The following is a 20,159-nucleotide window of genomic DNA, read 5'->3' as shown; positions in this document are numbered from 1 at the left end:
CTGGGGACATGTGGGTGGGGGACATGGAGTTCATCACAGGCTGTATGCATGGGAGAAGTGGAATGAAGGGGAGATGGTATGCAGGTGACATGATCAAGGCTGAGAGTTCTCAAACAGCAACACATCACGCCGTGATCTCAAGAAGTTTAAGAAAAGATGAAAAAAAAAATCATTGACAACTGTCAGTCTGGAAAGAATTACAGAGCCATTTCTAAAGCTTTGGGACTCCAGCTTGAACTTCTTGAGATCATGGCGTGATGTGTTGCTGTTTGAGATCTCTCAGCCTACTTCATTTCACTCAAACAGGTTCTATTGAAGTGATTTCTGGATTCAACAGGTCTGGAGGTGATCAGGCCTGGGTGTGGACAGTGTAATTTGACATTAATGTCTTTTGAAGGCCATTACCCCGTTTTTAAGTTATGAATATATTGATACCAGACATGTCATGTTATTTTACTGGGAAAGTTGTCTTTACCACGAGCTCTGTGACCCCTCACTGTCAGATGATTGCTTGTAATATTTGCGTTGCCATCAGACAGCTGTTGGAAGTTCTAAAGTTAGCACCAAATTAAAAGGTTGTCTGACAGCAAGGCTAAGCATTGAACATATTCTTAATATGGTGTATACTGACAGATATTGATTATTGTGTGAAAAATCTATTTTTCTGCTGACCATGTCCACAGCAGTGCATAGCTCTACTTCTCTACTGTAGATAGATGTACTTCATACAACCCCACTTCAAAATACCACAATTATAGCTTTGAAGGTTCCATATGTAAGATTCTGAGCCATTCTACTTAATAATTTCATACAGTAATCAGTTTTTATTGCTAATGGGTGAACTGGTTGTAACGTAGCTTTAAAAAACCTTCCACAATGACAAAAATTAATTTAGCATAAACAATTAATTGCAGAAAAAATGAAACATTTGAATGAATACTGCATTTTCATTCATTTATTTCATTTATTCATTTTAGGATATTATCAGCTATATTCAAATCCTGAAATCATTTTAGGAGACACGTTTCTGTAATGTCATCCTAAATCAAGATGAGGCACAGACAGAGGAAGTTTCTGTAAAAATGCCCAAGGTTTCAACCAACAACTGTACAACTACAAAAACTACAAAATATATCAAATTTGATTGATTTATTGATTTTTTTTTTTTGTTTGTTTTTTGTCTTGTCTTTGGATGTGTGGGGAAACCAGAGCGCCTGGAGAAAACCCACAAAACTTGATGTTATTTTACTCTTCCTCCTCCTCCTCCTCCTTCTTTGGTTTCCTCAACCCCAGAAAGTGACAGGCTCTCTTCCAGACAAAAGGTGGTTCTGCTGTCCTCTGTGGAAGATTTCCCTCAGCCCCTCCCTGGGATTTGAGGGCCGGTGCAGGACTGATGGTCTCCTGCTGTTCGCACTGCGTCTCCTCAGCGACTTCTTTTCTTTTTTTTTTCGTCTTTGGACTTGTGTGGGAACCAGAGCACCTGGAGAAAACCCACAAAACTTGATGTTACTTTAGTCCTCCCTCCTCCTCTTCCACGTCTCTGGTTTCCTCAACCCCAGAAAGTGACGGACTCTCTTCCAGACAGAAGGTGGTTCTGCTGTCCTCTGTGGAAGATTTACCTCAGCACCTTGCTGGGATTCAAGGGCTGGTGCAGGACTGATGGTCTCCTGCTGCTCGCACGACATTTCCTCTGGAACTTCAGCTTCTTTTGTTGGTTCATGGGGCTCTGCATTAGAGATGGATTTACTCCTCGTAGTCCACTTGGAGTAAATCTTCTCCACAGAAAACTTCATCAAAATGAAGACTTTGCTTGGTTGGTTCGGTTGTTTTTGTATTGTCTCCATCTCTGAAATTTGGAAGACTGTCTCCAGAATCATCTGACTCTGATTCTGAGTCTAGATGATTCAAGGGCAAAATAGTCATGCACTGAAGTGCCTCATCTCGATATGAGCTGGTGTCCATCTTATTTTCCAGGTGAACCATGGAAAGAAAAGGGTTCTTTAAAGAGTCCCTTGGAGTTACTCTCCTTTCAGGATCCAGCTCAAGAGTTGATTTTAGGAGGCTTAAGAATGCCATCCTATCCTCATACTCGTTTTTTTGGCTGGGTATTTCTGTACCGCATCTTCCAAATTCTCAACAAAGTCGAAAAACGTGAACATTAATTGGGTTTGGATACCTGTCACTTTCTGGAACTCTTCTGGTAACCTCAGCCTCCACCTGTGGGGGTCGCCATTCTGGCTGAAATATGCCCAGGTGTATACTCCAGCACTCAACAAGTGGTCTGCAGGCTGACCCAGCAGATGCACTATAGGTCTAATCAAATTATATGAACATTCTCCCGGGAAAAGCACCCTACTAAAATACAAGAATCCCATAATGCATCCCACTCCCCACATATCTACTGCTTCAGTCAGAGGGAGGCCTAAGGTCACCTCTGGAGCCTGAAATGAAGAAGGCTGAATCATTGTTCCGATGCGCACTTCACTCACCCGTCGGGCCAGACCGAAGTCAATAAGTTTGATTTTAAATGGCTGAACGTTGTGGTTGACCAGCATTATATTGTCTGGCTTTAAATCCGTATGGAGGATACCAATACTCTTTAAAGCATCAAGTGCTACCATGATCTGATGGGTTACAGGCCAAATTTCATTAAGACTTAATGGTATCCACCTTCTCTCTATCAAGTCCCAAAGGCTCCTGTCCAGCATTTCAAAGGCCAGTCAGGAGAGGTTTTTGAATGTAAAATCTTTTATGAAATCGACAATGTTATTTTTCTCTGGATCTAGACACACGGGTCGCTTGTAGCATTTCGACCTCCTCTTGAATGACTTTTGAGACATTTTCATTGTCCTTCTGGATCTTAACTGCCACTTGATTGCCTGTCATTCGAATGAGACATTTGGCAACTTTTCCAAAAGACCCCTCACCATTAAAGTCTAAAACCTGATCGCATGTGGTGCTGCTGAATCATGCTTTTGTACTTCGTATGGTGTGGCTGGTGTGTCCTCGTTATTTTCATTTGAATTACCTGAAGATGAGGAAGACATTTTTGCAGTCAAATGTTTCCAAACACAGGGGAAAAAAGTATTTGCCCCCTTCCTGATTTCTTACTTTTTGGCATATTTATCACACTTAAATGTTTAAGATCATCAAACAAATGTTAATATTAGACAAACATAACCCAAGTAAATATAAAATGGTGTTTGTAAATGATGATTTTATTTATTAATGGAATTAATTGAACCCTTCTCTTCATTAAGGTTCCACTATCCTTTTTCCCTTGAAAAGTGCCATCTCAAACTGATTTGTTGTGTAATGTGAGAAATCAGCTGGTAGAAACCAAGCGGCAACCCTTGGTGTTGGCAAATTAAGCCAATGCGGAAGCGCTAAAAACTTAAATTCCTCGAGCTGCCACTTGAGACATGCTGGACAAGTGAGTCAATGTCCATAAGTGCCTGTATTTAAATGCCCAATTTCACAGCAGAAATAAACATGTTTACATTCTGACAACAGTTTTGGTGTCTATAGCTAAATTTCCCGTTCATGACAACTGTACTGAATCTCAATTTTAATATAACTCACCAGTTTAAATTATATCAAGGCTTAAAGTTCCGCATAATTAACAGCGCCACCGCTTGATTGACAGGTAAGTGCCGTTACAGATGGCTTATTCGAGCGCCCAGGCGTCATTTCAACTGCTTAAGGTCCACTGATGATACATGTCTTTGCTGATATTTAGATTAACTGGTAGGTCACATATTTTTCGTCTTTAAAACAGCACTTCGGAAACCTACAGGTGACGTAACTCAGGCTCTGTCCATTCTTTATACTGTTATTGGTAGAAACCCAAAGCAGGCCACTAACATAACAAAAATTGATATCTTATAAAAACCAACAGAGGGACATAGGCGGGCTGCCACCTGCTGGGGCTGCAATCCAAATAGTGCAATGGCTGCAAAGCATCTTACATGCAACATTAGTTAAATAATAATCAGACCGACCTGGTGTCGACTAGTGAGTGTAGCAACGTTTAACCAGTTAATAGGATAATCACAGGCTTCCTTGTCCCTGATCTTTTAACCCCAATTTTTCAAAATTTGAGAATCACTGCAACCACGAGAGGTCCTTGAGCATACATTCATAAATGTGCACAAAAATATAAAGCTGGTGGGTCCAGTAGATTGTGGGATTAGCTGCAGATACAGATACACACTTACACACACAGGCACAGGCACGACCAAATGCTTACACCTGGTGGAGATAATGAACGTGTATCAGACAATACAGATGTTTGGATAGCCCCTTAGATCAAAGCTGGGATCCTCTCAAAGACGATGTTTGCTGTGATCTGTGATTTATGCATTTTGCACTTCGCAGTCAAGAACATCCTTGGGGGTTTCGTTGTTAGGGTAATTCAGACAAGACCACTTGTGTCTGAGAGAGGGAGGGAGCTTGATAAAGAATGAGCAAAAGGATCCATGGAGACCTCATCCTCCCCGGGCTGTCAACCCTGTTTCACACACAGATAATATATCCTTAGTTCAGGTTGAAATTGCAATGATGATGTAATTTCTAAACACTGTCCCCGGTTCCCTGATTTCCTCTTATCTGCCTTTCACCTCTGAAGCAAATTGAAATCTTTGACGTCAGTTAACTTTTTCACCTGTAGCAGAGTGGAAGGATCTGTGAAATCGATAAAATTATAAATTATCACATGATGGCCTGCAAGGGATGAAAGTATCATAGTAAGATAATAGATGACTTCCAAGCGGCGGTTAGTTGGTGACATTTCTCTTTAAATTGTTTCTTAATGTTGCCTTGGATCATATTTTTTTAATTTAACTGATTAAAAAGACCCATTTTGTCAAGGTAAAAGCTTTCAGACTAAAAACAAAAAAAACAGAAATTGGCTGCAGGTCAAGCTTTTTTATTAAAGTTCAAGGTGTCTTTTATTTGTATTTATTTCATTTGCATTGCCTGATAGAGTCACATTCATTCAAATTTTTGGCATACCAAACAATGAACCACAGTCTTGCTAGAAATGGTCAACAAATGACAGATATCATTTAAAATAAGACTAAATCCAAAGCTGTAGTGGTTCTGCAAGGCTGTACTTTGTGGTGCTTTGAGCAAAAACTAATGGCAGCATGCTGGCATGCTCATAATGACGACGCTAACATGATAATATTTAGCAACTGTAATGTTTATCATGTGTACAAGTGATACGCGATGGGTGATAATGATCCATGATCATAATCCATCCTATAGTTGTTGAGAGATTTCAGCGTGGACCAAGGTGGTTCCATCTTTACATGTCAAAATAACAGAATGGTTCGTTGATTATTTAAATGTAGATTGTGGAAAGGGCCTGTGATGAACTGGTGTACAGGGTGTACCCCACCTCTCGCTCAGTGCCAGCTGGGATAGGATTCAGCCCCTGGCGACCCTGGTTAGGACTATATTATAGTCATCAATGAAAATTTATACATTTTCTGTAGTTATCAGCTTAAAATTTTAAAGGGTTTCTAAGTACTTCAACAACGTGCCCATGAGATGTCGACACACGTGGATTGAAATGAGAGTCTGGAGCTTTTCCTCAGTCAGCCCACTGAGATGTTTATTTCCGTGAGACTCCTCTCTCCACCTGAGTCTTTCATCTAGGCCTTAGGACTGTGATGAAACAGCAGGACCACCTTCCACACAGCATGAGGATCAGCCCCTCGAGTTTCAGGGGTCCACCGTGCCATTCGTAACTCCCCTGTTTTTAATTAGCTCCTTCAACCGGGAACGTGGCAGCAGAATTGTAGCCTTCGAGGTGATTTCAACAGAAGATTTCTTTTCTTTGCATGCGCCCCTACACACTTCTCATAGGAACATGGGGAATAATCGACATGTTCAGAAGCAGAGACCCATAATTAAGACGTTGGTGCTTTGTGCATTTTTTTTTTCATGTTTTCTCTTTTTCTTTTTTGACAAAGTTCACTTGGTAGCCCACTCAATGATTGCCAGGCTGTGAATTATAAGATTATTTTGTAAGCTATTTAAGAGTCTTAGAGTTCTCCTTTCCACTCCTGGAGAAACTATTGAGGAGGATTTGACATCAGCCCCCGCTTGCTGGGCTGAACTGTGTCATTAGAGGCAATAGAAAGAGGGAGAGCTTTAGCATAAAATCCAAACCATATTCTCTCCATCTCCTCGTAATGCCTAATGTTAGGTAGCATACTTAGCAGGTTAAAACCAGATTAGGCTCTCAGCTTAGTGTAAGAGATCCATTATGGAGTGTGTGAGACTGTGCATGTGAGTGTGTGTAAGAGTATTAGATGGGCTTTGAGGTAATTGATTTGGGTGGAGGTGGTATCTGAAGACAGACAGAGGCACATGGAAATGGAGATCGAAAAGCCGGGAGAGAAGTAGTGAGAGAGACCAAAAGGACAGACAGGCATAAAGCCAATATATATGAAGAAATACCGTAGTCAAAGAGGAGCGTGGTGGGAAGAAGCAACAAAAAGACAATACAGAGAGATCAATAAAGATACAGATGCAGCAGGGGGAGAAAGACAACTACAGACGGGCTGAAACAGAAATACAGAGACGTAGAGACAGATTTTCTGTGTTAGCCCGATCCTGACCTTGCATTAGAACTGCCTACATTGATTGTTCTCTGTAAAAACGAAGACGCTTGTAGAGCAGGGGTCCCAATTGTTGCTCATTTAAAAAAAGTTTTGGTTAATATTTTCCACCCAGGACAAACTGAGGAGCAGTTTATACTGTAGTTCTGTTGTGTTTGTATCTTCTAATCAAAGAATGTGGACAAGTGACTGCCTATGTCTATTTCGAGAGATTGGTTGGTATGTACATAAAAGAGTTGGCGTCAGTGAGAGTGGCCAGCATTACACATGTTTTTAGGCTACCTTCAGATCTCCTGTCTGCTCTGCAGATGTGTTTATTTGATTTCCCAGCCTGTACTGAAAAGTTATGCGCACATGGCAGCAACACTGATCTCCAGATGCTTCCTGAATTTTAACACTTTAAATGATTGTTTGATTAGTTGAATATCGAGTTAAAAATTATTTTTTTATTCTCACATTTTATAGATAATATAAATTGATGATATATATTATCAAATCTGTGAAAACAATTCCCATATATAAAAACCTTTAATGAACTGTACCTGTTTGGTTTAGAGTGTAAGATTTAGGAGTATCTATTGGCAGGAATGGGATATAATATTCATTAGTATGTTTTCAGATATGGCCTTTTGCTTCTTATGTGAATTCAGCAGCCAGAATTCTTCCTACAGTGGAAGAAGAGGTTGAGGCATGGGAGAGTATTCATTTGGTTGCAATCTGCAACTTCACTGCTAGGTGCCACTAAATCCCACACACTGGACCTTTAAGGCACTAGTTTATAGTCTAATGATATCCTACCAACAATTTATCTTTTGAGAATAATCTAATAATAGTAATATTAACCTCTAGGCTTAAACATTCATTACAACAACAGTTTCCAACAGTTGAAATTGATGTCACCAATGACCCAGTGTCACTGTTTACTTTTTCAAACCATGCATTGTAATCAATTTTTCTATTCTTGAGCCATATTTTCATTTTTCTTCAACAGAGATAAATACAATACTTGTTCTAGTGCCTCCTCAAAGCTTTGCAGCTCTGTTTGAAATGGCAAATGTCGCTATAGTGAAGGGAGGATACTCGCAACTGTGGAAAAGTGGATTATGACTCAGAGATGGTTTGAGAGGTTTCTACTGAGGTTTTGAATTTTTTTGTCGTGCCTTCAGGTTGTGAAGGCGCCGAACCAGCTTTCACCAACTGGAACCCACATAACCAGCTTCAACTGAGTCATCAGTTTGCACCGCTTGTGATTGAAGCACCATTTTTTAGCACCAAAAATCACTCATAGCTTGGATGTTTTTTTTAGCTGTGTTGCTTCCTCTTGATGAGTGGCAGAGAGGCCAGCTGCCAGTGTTTTCATATGAATAATTTAACAAACAATCACTCAGTGATTTGTGACCTAAACTCCAGCATTCGACTCTGCATTTCCTGTTGTGCCGGACTATTTGTCGTACACTCGGGATCAGACATGGATGTTATGTGGTGTTACTTTTACCGCTAAATCATTCAAAAGTTCTTTGTGGTGATTGAAGAGCTGGAACAGCCAAAGTATAAATCATCTCTTCAGTTCCTTACTTCAGTTTTCTCTTTTTTGTCTTGCTGTATCTGGGGGTGGTTGACATGTCAGTATGTACATACTGACACATGGCAGGATTGAACACAAACACGTCACAAAGGTTTGATTCGGTACAGTTGCATAGCTGAGAGGAATACTTTTTGAACAGTGCCTCACGCTTTTAGGTTGTAGAAAGTCCTCTTTACAAATAGATGTTATTTTGTTTGCCAAAAATGTTAATACATTGTAATACTAATATCTACAAACATTGTAAAATAGTTTGACCAGGCTGACAAGTGAAGGGGCAGAAAGAAACAAAGATCCTCCGAGCAACATTTAATAAGATAAGATAAATAATTTTACGAGATTATAAGAGGTCACCAGTCACTGGTTTAAAAAAAAAAAAAGGAAACTAAGCATCAAAATCTGTGCAAATTTAAATAAGAACAGCTTCCTGTTTCAGTGTCAAGGGCACAATAATGCCTGTAATAAGCTAGATTTAACAGGTCTATTGCTTTAGCAACTCTTTTCTTAAAACCTCAAAATAGAAATAGGAGGTTGGTTAAATTTTCAGCTGAACATATTATGGACTGACAAATCAACCACTGAGTAGACTGTGCCCAAAGTAGAAAGCCCTAAGAAAAATGGGTTCCCAAAATATTTAGAGCCCAATTACACCATTGTGGTTCAAGAATGATTTCTTGTCTAGATTTCAAGCCTTTGCCTCTGTCATGCAACATTTGTGACCAAAACGATTTTAAATGTGAAAGATACATCAGTGTCTGAATTTTACTGTTTTTACCTGTGTTAAAATAGACATTTAATTATTGAAGGAAATCAGATCAGTCAAACAGGTGCCCTGAAACTGTTGAGTGGTAATTTACATTTATTGTAAATTGCAGAATGTAGGTTGTGAAGCTCTTTGTGGCTTCATCTGGAATGATTCAATCAACATTAGGTAAAGAAGCAAACAAATGTGTGTATCTTCATTTTTTAATCACTGATTGCAGTTTAAAATGGTCTCAGAGGCCCGAAGGGGGCTGGAGTGACCACAATGACAGTGGTGACAATTCAGGACATCGTTTACCTTGTGCTTGATTTTCAGTCACTATAGTACCAACATAAAATTTTCATAATGCTCCACCAATCATTTTAGACTCAGATAATATCCTCTGCTGGCAAGATGATTTACTTTCCACCTCATTACAGAACATAATCAAAAATACAGATTTGTTTCCAATAATTATTCACATTTGGATATGAAGATGATGATGATGATGATGATAATGATCTAACCCTTCATCTCTTTGTAATTAGGCTACTTGTCATTACGTTATCCAGGTCTCTAATCCTTGATGACTGAATATCTATTTATTATTTATTTAAATACAAAGAGAATTCTTTTAGTATTTGAGTATGAAGCCTCTTTGCTTTTGGCTTCCTGAACAACGCTGACTTTTAACACTGTGTGCTGGATTTAGCTTCTCTATCTTATCACCAGTAATGGAAGACAAGAGCTACAAGCGACACTCAACTTATCCTCCATGCTGCCAGTTGAAAGAGGCTTTCACTTTCACTTCCAACATGGAGCATCATTACAGAAAGACAGAAATGGGATACATCTAAAGGCAGTCATAATTGGGATAGCAATATGTAAAAGTACTCGGAGAATGCCTCTGGCTTTCATGTGCCTGATGATTATGGTGTATATTTTTTGAAACACCAGCAGTAGTATCACATTATATTAATGTACTGTATATCAAGGTTAAATAAGAGGTCTAATTATATTGAATTTTAACTAGATTGGCCAGTCATACTGATGACAGAGCAGGCAGTAGATGCAGGGAGGAAGTAAAATGCTTTAGCAAATATCTCAACTGACATGAAATATAATCTCTGTATTAAACATGTGTTTGAAATACATTGTTAATAAAAACACGGTTCCACTGTGTGCTCCACAACAGTAGTCAGTGTACACATGGCGAGTTGGTATGTGCAATGGTGAAACTCTGCAGTTGCTATTTCAGGAACAATATATGAATGACTTCAGGGTCGGGAGAACAGCAGGTGAGGTTGGAGCTTTGATAAAAGTCGTTCGATGTGTTCCCATACGGGTGCAGGACCGCAGGGCAGAGCATTGTCCTGAGGCACCGTGATATTTTCCTGCAGGTCAAAAGCTCATAGTTGTAAGGCACAGCTGTCTCTAGTTCTTCAAGGCGCAATTTAATGGATCTACAAAAGCTTTTCCTCTTTCGTTTTTTATTGGACAACCTTCTGCTCTTTTACTGTACCACGAACCAGTAAAGCACTTTATTTTATCCCCTGTGGTTATTAAGAGAATTCAGTTGAAATCTGAACACTGGTTTTGAGAGAAGTTGCTTGTCACAGAATTTTAACTATATCACCGTGGTCACATTACAGACATCAAATATCATTTTATTTGTGTGCTTGTTTGCACACAGCCTGTGCGTTTTTACTAATTCAAATTCATTCTCTTGGTCTTCTGAGAGTTTGGATACTGGAATGTTCTGGTGTTATTTTAATTTTTTTGCCTGCTGGCTTAAAGCTGCATAATGTGATTTCACTGTTATACTGACCTCTGGCAGGTCCAGCTTGGCAGTGGAAACACTGGGCTTTACTCAGTAGTTCCCACAGAAGTTGTTTAGAGAGGTAGAGGAATGTCTTATTTACATTTCTAGACATATTTCCTGGCCGTGCAGCTCTTTTCACAGGATGTTACTAAGTATTATCTGCTTGGCAGTTACATTTTACTTATTGGATATTTAGGTTCAGTATACTCACCACCTCATTTGGTGAATTGCTTCAGCTTGTATAGATCTCCAGTCGGTTGCACAGAGATCCCACTCTTGGCTCCATGTTGGGTTTTGTGGTGGTTTAGTTTTGTGCAGGTCAAGTTTTGTCTTTTTAAATGTGGATATTGTTTTAAATCTGTTGTTTTTACTGTATATATCACATACACACATAGTGTTTTTTCTTAAATTCCCAACCTACTAACACCTCTCTGATCATATTATTTGGATAGTCCGCCTACAGATAGTGTAGAGTATTTTTTAAGATTTCTGTTCTGCTTATATGTTTAACAGATTATATGTATATTATAACCAAGAAGGTTTCTGTGCCTAAACCTAACCAAACCTTAACCACAGCGTCAGAAAACATTTGTTGAATCTCAACTAATAAGCTGTTGGGATGTTTCTATCTGTAGGCAGACAATCCAAACACCTCTCTCTTTGTCAGTCACACACACACACACACAAACAAAGAGACACGCACACAGTGTTTTTTCACCTACACATTCCAGATCAATTTATCACCGCCTCATTTCACAGCTCATGAATCTGTCCATAACTGTTGATGTGAGGCTGTTTAAGGCTTTATAGGCGTCTAATATTCCATACATTGACTGTGTTCCTCCTCTTCACTCTAATAACAGTTTTTATGTGTCTTTGTGTGTGGTTTTATTAATGGACCTTTACACATATTTGGAGGCATCTCCAGGAAGTCTATTGGAAAATGTTACCAAGGCTTCATTGACTGGATTGTAACATAAGGTAAAATAACAAAGCCTTTTCAAAAGACTGCAAACGTTGAGCTCCCTGTGAAGACTGACGGGTGATAACCTCTGTTGCTTTACAGGACTAAAATGAAATAGGAGTGTTGTTTCAAATCCAGCTGATGTTTTCAATTTGAGGAGAGGGAGATCACAAAGAGAAAACATCTGAAGAGATACTCCATGCAGTGTAGCATTCATCAGTATTAAGGTTTCCCTGATATATATGTGTGTATAATAGTCAGGTTGTCATATATAAGATAAGGTGTGTATGTGTGTGTGTCACAGTGGATTCCCCCTACATAGTGGCTCCCTATTGGCTTTCTAGCTAATGTGTTGTCTTTCTCTCTGTGTATCTGTGTGTCTGTCTTTATGACTGTCCGTCTGTGGTTTTGGTTGTCCGTGCCCAAATTATACCTTTTCTCTCTCTTCTATTTTTTATTTTATTTTCTTTGCTTTTCGTGTGAGTTGTTTTTTTGCATGTTTTTTGACTGTTTGTCTCCACTCTGCATTCTTCACAAACTGCTTTCTGCCTGTTTTTTTAAATGTCTGCTTTCAATGTATGTTTGTGTTCGTCTCTCACGCGTCCCCATTTCCATTTACGTCCGTGCGTCTCTTTCTTTGTGTCTGTTCTCGTCCTCGTCTTGTCTGTCCTGTTTTCCTCTCGTCGCTGTCTCCATAATGTCCCCTCCTCCAGCCTTTGTGACTTTGCTGAACGGGGACCAGGCTCAGGATGCCATCCGCTCCCTCCATCACAGCACTGTCCGGGGACGCTTGATCAACGTCACCCTGCAGCCCACCGACTCCCTGCTCTGCCTCACCAACCTGCCCCACACCTTCACTGCCCAGCAGTTTGAGGAGCTGGTACGCGCCTACGGAAACATCGAGCGCGCCTTCCTGGTGTACAGCGAGCTGACTGGCCACTCCAAAGGATATGGGTTTGTTGAATACATGAAGAAGGACTCTGCTTCACGGGCCCGATCTGAGCTGCTGGGCCGACCACTGGTATGTTAGAGGAGTTATTAAAATGATCATGTTTGCTTATTTGATGTTGTTGCTACATTGATTTATAAGGCATAAATATGTTTAACTCTTTTTTGATGAGTACAAAAGATGTATTTTAGTTTCATAAACCTCAATTAGTTTGCCTTGAGTTGGCTTGAAAAATTCCAATTTGCATTTTATTTGAAGTTACCTGTTTGTAATAAACAATTTGGAGTACTGGCTGGCAAAGCAGGTTATATATTTATATAATGTTATTATAATTTAGCTCCAATCAAAACTGCCAGCTGGCCTGATTCAATTGAAACGTGAGTCTTGTGTCACATCCTCGCATGGAGTTGTTTACTTCCACACAACTTGGCTGAAACTTGTAATCATACATTGTGGTTGATAAACTGTCCTCACGGGAGAACACATAATCAGTACAAATACAGGATCTGCCATTTGAGTTTGGTTTCAATCAATCTCCTGAGTATGAAATATAAAATTGCAGTGTAAACGCAAATGCTCAACGATAAGCATCATTTAATTCTGATGCACCAAAATCCATTTACTTTAGATTAGATTTTACTTAAGACTATGAAAGATTGTCTGACCATTTGTGATCAGCTCCAGCAGCCAATTATAAACTGTAGATGGATGTGCAGATATTTAGAGTACTTATGTAGTGTGGGAGTGTAAAGCTAGGTCAGGGTAAAAAAAAAAAAAGAATCCAATTCTGAATCATACAATTTGATTTTTGCAGGGTGATCGCTCATTGATGGTGCAGTGGATGGACGTCAACCAGTTGAGCCAACAGGAGAACCTGCACTCCAAGTGTCTGTGTGTGAATCGGCTGCCGCTGGACCTCTGTGACTCTGAAGAACTGACCCAGCTCTTCTCTGAAACCTACAAGCCTGTCTTCTGCCAGGTGAGCATGTATTTCTATACAGACATACAGATTCTGTAGTTTTTTGCTTTACAAGGGTTTACAGAGTTGAGCTGAGAATACCACCCAATTTTGACACCTAATTTTATAAACCTATATTTGATTTTTAATCATTCAAATGTAACTGGTTGCTTTTTTCTTTGGTCTAACAAACACAGAACACATATTTATTCTTACTTTACTTTAGGAAGTACGATAACAGCCCAACAAAATTGTGATGGGGTCTTTTAGTTTTCACACCTCATACAGGCAAGATCAGATCTGCAAAATGATGTATCCAGCAGTTTACGGCTCATTGAACACGTCTGTGCTGTGAAAGTTTTGAGATAAATGTTCTCAAATTCAGTTTTTCATTTCCTCAGAGCCTCGTAGTTCAGCAGCAGCTGTCAAGAAAATGTTATTCATTGATAAAGTCACACAAACTCCTCCTGTTCTTCACAATATGTACGGCACAGTCACTTTGAAATGGTCCCACACACACTTATCAGTGAAACACCAGCAGGTGAAAGGTGCTGATAGAAGATTCAGTGGTCAGTGTCCCTATCGGCCAACCTTGCAGTATCACCAGGCAACTGTTTCCATGGTGAGGTGTGGCTACCGTGACACCAGCCCCACCCTCTAACTCACTCCCTCCCACTCTGCTCTGTTTTTTTTTTGTTTTTTTTTTACTTGCTCAGTTCAGCTGTGTTATACACCACGCTGAACCCTGCCCCATTACATCCACTCCACCCCCACATGCCCATTTAGACATCACTCAATGGTTATCTGTCATCTACAGCATTTCCAGTTTTAGCTCCACCCCTCTGCCCCACTCCCACATAAAAATCAATACACCCACATCATCCTGGTCCCATGATGCTTTGTGGGTGTTTAGCTCATGTTGCTTCGCTGTTGCAGAGCCAGCAGGCTTTGACCTATGGTTCAGCGTTTTTTTTTGTTTTTTGTATGTACCGTACAGTGTGTGCTTGCCTGTGTGTGTGTTGCTGCATTTTTGTGTGTATGGAATAGAGCACAAAGCACATGAAACCTTCAAATGCAGAAACAACATATAGAGCAATATAATACCATAAAAGGCAGATTTGCAACATGTAGTGACAGTATTGTTTGACTAACTGTGTGGGAGAATGCTGCTTTTGAATACTTTTTAACCATGATTTATTTTTGAATGTTTGTCAGTTTTTGTTATCTGTTATATGTTATCCTATATGTTATATAGGTTTATTACACCAGCGGGGGAGGACTGACTGGTTGGTTGATCTGTGGTGCAGCATTGAGCACAGCCACACACACAATAAAAAGATTTTAACTATAGGCGGCTCCGTGAAGCTGAATCTGCACATGGTGCTGAGTGAGATTCTATTATCGCCATGTTGACATACTCACACTGACAATGCTAACACAATAATGTTAGCAGGTAAAGTGCTACAATACCTGCATTATACAATGCCAGCTGTAAAAATATGCAAAGTCAGAAATCCATCACATCTGATGAAATAGTTTTGCTTGTTCCAGATACCACCAAATGCTCCATTATCATATACACCGTTGCCCATAAAGTTGGAATCAGATATTTTTTACCTGTTCTGGTGAAATGATTGTGACAATGTGATTTATTCTCGATAAAGTGTATGTTCTGAAAACTGATCCATCTATTCCAAACATATAACAGTAAAAATTAAACCACAATTAACCTGATGTGTATAAGTAGGAATAAAAAGAGGAATGTGTCTGAAAACAAAATTATCCCAACTTTATGGGCAACAGTCTTTATAATTCTACACCACCATCACACCTGGGTGGTTGGTTGCTCATCTCTGCTATTTTGGATCAACGTAGTAGTGAAAAAAGGGACTGCAAAAATAAAATGTCTAATAGTGACAATATTTTGGGGATGACAGGGTTATAAAATATAAAATAGACATTTCACCATTCAGAAAAATACACCAGCTGAGCTGTTTGGAAGATTTTAGAAGTTTGCATTAATTTGAAGCAAAGTGGCGTACTATAGGAATACACTTGGTTCAGCTTAAGAGAGTAAGAACATGTGGTGAAAAGCATTGGTCCCAGGGACATACCCAGCTATCATTAGTGCATTTTAATCATTATATGTCTAATGTCATATGTATATTAACATTTAGACATCTAAAAATGAGTTGGTCTTCTTTTTTTGCTGCTTGTTCATTTGTCTTAAATCTTACTGTTGTCATCTGCCTTACATAAACCTTTCTCGTCCTCTGTGAAGGTAGAACTCAGACCTTTTGTCATTTTCCCTCTGTTCAGAGTGCACTTAACCTGTGGCCTTGACCCTCAGCCCATAATTCTGCCACCCACGAAAGGGCCCTAGGCAGCACTTTAGCTTGAGTCAGCCAGGAGAGATGGAGGGTAACGAATGTCAACCATATTAGAGGAAGAACAGCAGGGTGGAGACGGTAAGGAGGGATGGGAGGCAAATGAAGGAGGGAGGAACTGTGCTGAGAATGCCAAACTATTAGAGAGAGGATGGTTGAGGGAGGAGAGGGGCTGACAGTGTCAAGCCTAATAGGAGGAGGAGGGGGGCTGAAGTGAACTGGTGAAGAGAGCTAGACTGTCAATCAAAGTAAGAGGATTGTTGGCATATTTGCAACTGTAAATGTAGAAATGATGGCCGAGAGCATTTTAAAAAACTGACATTTATTTTGAGAGAAAAAATAACAAATCGGTGAGTAATCTCTGTAAAAGGATGGAGGGTTAGGAGGAACATAAGGATGGATGGATGTCACAGCAATGGAGCATGGATAAAATAACGAAAAAAGAAGTAAATAAAAAGAATAATTTCCTGCTCTTTACAGGCCAGAGGGCGAATAATGACAGACTGAGCAGAGACAATTACTCTGGTTTGGCTCAATAAGGTTATCCACGTCATACGTGAGTACATTGATGAGTAGGTGACATATCTTACGTCAGTACATACGTTGCTTTTTTTTTTTGTCATTTGCTCTGGAGTCATTCCCGGAGATGCTTATTTGAGAAATAGGTAGCAGAACAGCACACAACACACAACAGTATATCAGTTTTCCAGCTCTACAAATGAGGATTTCATTTTGACTTTGGACAAAACAAGTGTAGTAAAAGGGTACAGTATGCGTATATACTATATATACGAGTAATTGTGACGGCATTTCCATTTACAAACTTATTAGATACTTAATGAAAATAACATTAGTACAGTCCAACCAAAATATAGAAAACAAGATCACGAACAACGAAAAAATAATCCAACTTTTACATTAAAGGTTGAGTACTTTTACTTTTAATACTTCAAGTACACTTCCTGATTACTTATATACGTACTTTTACCTAAATTTTCAACACAGGACTTGTAACAGATGTTTTTTTTGTAGTGTGGTATTAGTACTTAATTCAGTTAACGATCTAAATACTTCTTTGAGCAGTGGAGAGCATAGGATTACAGAACAATCATAGGGATTGGACAGACGGACATAAAGATTTCTAAAAATTTTAAAAAGATAGAAACACATTGCTGTCAAAGTTCAGTTCAATGCACCCAAATGCAGACAAACAACAAAATCAAAAACAACAGGCAACTGAATGTCCAGGCAAAAATACAAACAGTTCAAAAATCCAGATGATCAGGAGTCCAACAAAAGTCCAGCAAACAAAATCCAGAACTGGAGAAAAGAATAGAAGCAGGGACATAGGGGTGAGCACAAGATGCAACAAGGACATTAAGGGAGATTAAACTAGACCAGACTAGGAAACAGAACACAGTACAGAGAACACCGTCACAGAACAGAATATGATCTGACAAAAACACAAGGAACACAGGAACTAAATAACACAAGGCAGGACCACAGACACAGGTGAAACTAACAGGGGACGGGTGGAACAAGGCAAGACATAGAGAAAGAAAAACTACAAAATCAAACAGGAAACACAAAACAAACTCAAAAGCATGACACTTACAAGTTTTATTTTGCGTCAGAAAACCTAACAGTTTTATTTTGAAACAGGTAAAAGAAAATTTTGAGTATGCAATGTGATTTACTTTGAAGAACATGTTCCCCACAATCTCGGCACTGATTGTCACGCAGCAATAGTCTTTCCGAAAACAATCTTTACACACTGACACAATTATTGCCCCCTTTTGGTGAAGCTTGCAGCGTTTCAAAGCTTTATTCAAAGAAGGATTTACCTAAGATTGGTGTCATGTTCAATTTGAATATTTATTTGGTGAATTAGTAAATGTGAGATCTTCCAGTCTTAAGACTGATTTCTTTCTAGAGTCTTCCACTTTTAAATAACCATTTTAAAATAATAGTCATAGTTTCATCCACTGTTTTGCCCTCACGTTCACGTAACACACACACACACACATGCACACAAAACCTCCCCTCACTCAGCCAGCTCTCTTCATACAAATCTTTACAGTTAAACTTGTCACTATGACAGGTCATGTACCTCCTTCACGACAGCTCTGACAGGACTGTCATGACCTCATCATCAGCCAGACAGCTGATGTGGCCATTTAAACTCACACAACATAAACCACACACACTAACAAACCACACACACACACAAACTGACAAGGGTGTTCCACAGTCTTGACCTTCTATTGACTCAGTCAGCATCTCCTGGCTGGGGACAACAACTTAAGGTCAAACTGTCAGGCACACTGATAGCCAGCTTAGCATCTTTGGTTTCTACACACACACACACTAATACAGAAATACTATACATAATGCATTTGAGAAAAGAAACTTATTATCAAGTTTCATTGTTGCAGTCAAAACCTGCAAAACAGAGCTGAGACGCCAGAGAATATGGACACATTTCCATTGTCTGGTCTTGGGTGACTTCAGTGAATCACTCGCTTGTATTCACATTTCGCTGTTGAACTAGTTATACTGGCTCGTGTTAGATTAAGGTCATTTCTAATGTCAGCCAAGGGAGTTCTATTAATATAGTGTCCTCTGATGCAAAAATACATAAAGTTGAACATGACATACACTCTAGGCTACATCTAAATGTGAGATCTGCCATTGTAACATCTGTGTCCATCAAATAAGTCAATAATATAATCATAACGATCATTTAGTATGAATGATTTTAGAGGTTTGGACAGATTTGAGTTTTTTGTCTGAGGAACAACAACAGCGTGTCTTGTGATTCGATCCTCAGGTTTGACTGCAAACTCCTTGAAGACTTTGCATACAGGGTTTTTTTATCTCATGAAATGAGTCTCTAAGGCAGACTGTCATACTGTACAAGCAAAAAAAAAAAGGAGGTTGTCAGCTACTGTTAATTATACAAATAAATCAGTTACCTCTTGAGTGCTGCTGCCACATTGATTCGACTCATTGGCAGAGATACTTTATTATGTTGTCTAAACAGGGATGATACGTCGTTTCAGTGCAAGCCAGGAGAGTTTGATAACAAAACACCTTAGCTTAATTTGCAGCACATACTGTAATGTTCTCTACTGGTGATGAGGGTGAGTTCCACATCCCTAGAACCAATCTGTGATGCTGGGTGAAAGCACTACAGGTCCCCGCCTTCTCCTGAGGCCCGTCTGGCAAAGCACCGACCTCTCACTGCAGGTGGTGGGACCACATCCTGTTCATTAGCGTAGTGAACAAAGAAAGTATTGGAAATGAGTCGCAGAAAAGAGCTTCCTCCGTCGGGTGGCTGGGGTCTTAGGGCTAGATTTAGGACTCAGACATCCGGAGTAAAGTAGAGCTGCTGCTCTTTGCCTTGAAAGGAGCCAGCTGATGGTTCAGGCATCTGATCGAATGCCCCCTGGCCGCCTTCCCTTGGACGTGTTTTTGGGCACGTCCAACTGTTAAGAGACCCTAGGGCAGAGCCCGAACCCGCTGGAGGGACTACATAGCCATCTGGCCTGGGAGTGCCTCAGGATCCCCCCAGAGGTGCTGGAATGTGTTGCTGGGGAGAATGCCTGGAAGGCCCTGTTGTTATGCAACAAGTTACATGTGGACTTTGCAATACAATCATATCCCTCCTTTTTCTGATTACATAAAGTTGACATTCAACACTGGGGACAGTAAAAGCCTTATTTGACCACTTTAGAAAACAGTTTAAAGCATGTTGTTGGCATGTTAAAAGAACTGAGCTGAACAGTCCCACCAACTGCCTCATTCTTCAGCTTCACTGAACACAAGCCAATTATACATCAGCCAGTCCAGCAATCATCCAATCATGATGTCCATCATCTGAATAATAAAACACACAGTGATTACAGGTGTTGATGTAAAAAAGTATTACACTGTCACAGACATACAGTACTTGTACACAAAACTGCTTATTTTAGATATTGGCACATCACATCATGGACCTTCAGGTGTTGTGGGTTAGTTTATTCCAACTACCTGTTGGCCAAAGCATGAAAAATTCATTCTGTTAATTAGACTGATGTAGGGTAATTAATTTTACAGAAGAGTCATTTATTCTGGCCAAACT

At 39.7% G+C, this 20,159-nt stretch overlaps 1 protein-coding gene across 1 annotated transcript in view; it reads left to right on the top strand.

The window, feature by feature from the left end:
- Window positions 1-20,159, top strand: part of LOC113747977 (ribonucleoprotein PTB-binding 2-like) — a 62,222-nt gene that overhangs the window by 35,633 nt on the left and 6,430 nt on the right. The window contains exons 3-4 of the mRNA XM_027290201.1: window positions 12,453-12,760; window positions 13,503-13,667. Coding sequence (XP_027146002.1) covers window positions 12,453-12,760; window positions 13,503-13,667 — 473 coding nt within the window. The remainder of the gene's footprint in view (window positions 1-12,452; window positions 12,761-13,502; window positions 13,668-20,159) is intronic.

This window comes from Larimichthys crocea, chromosome XVII, assembly GCF_000972845.2.
Source record: "Larimichthys crocea isolate SSNF chromosome XVII, L_crocea_2.0, whole genome shotgun sequence".
In the NCBI taxonomy this organism is placed as follows: Eukaryota; Metazoa; Chordata; class Actinopteri; family Sciaenidae; genus Larimichthys; species Larimichthys crocea.
Note: the sequence above shows the minus strand (reverse complement) of the source record. Positions and strands in the feature narration are given on the sequence as shown.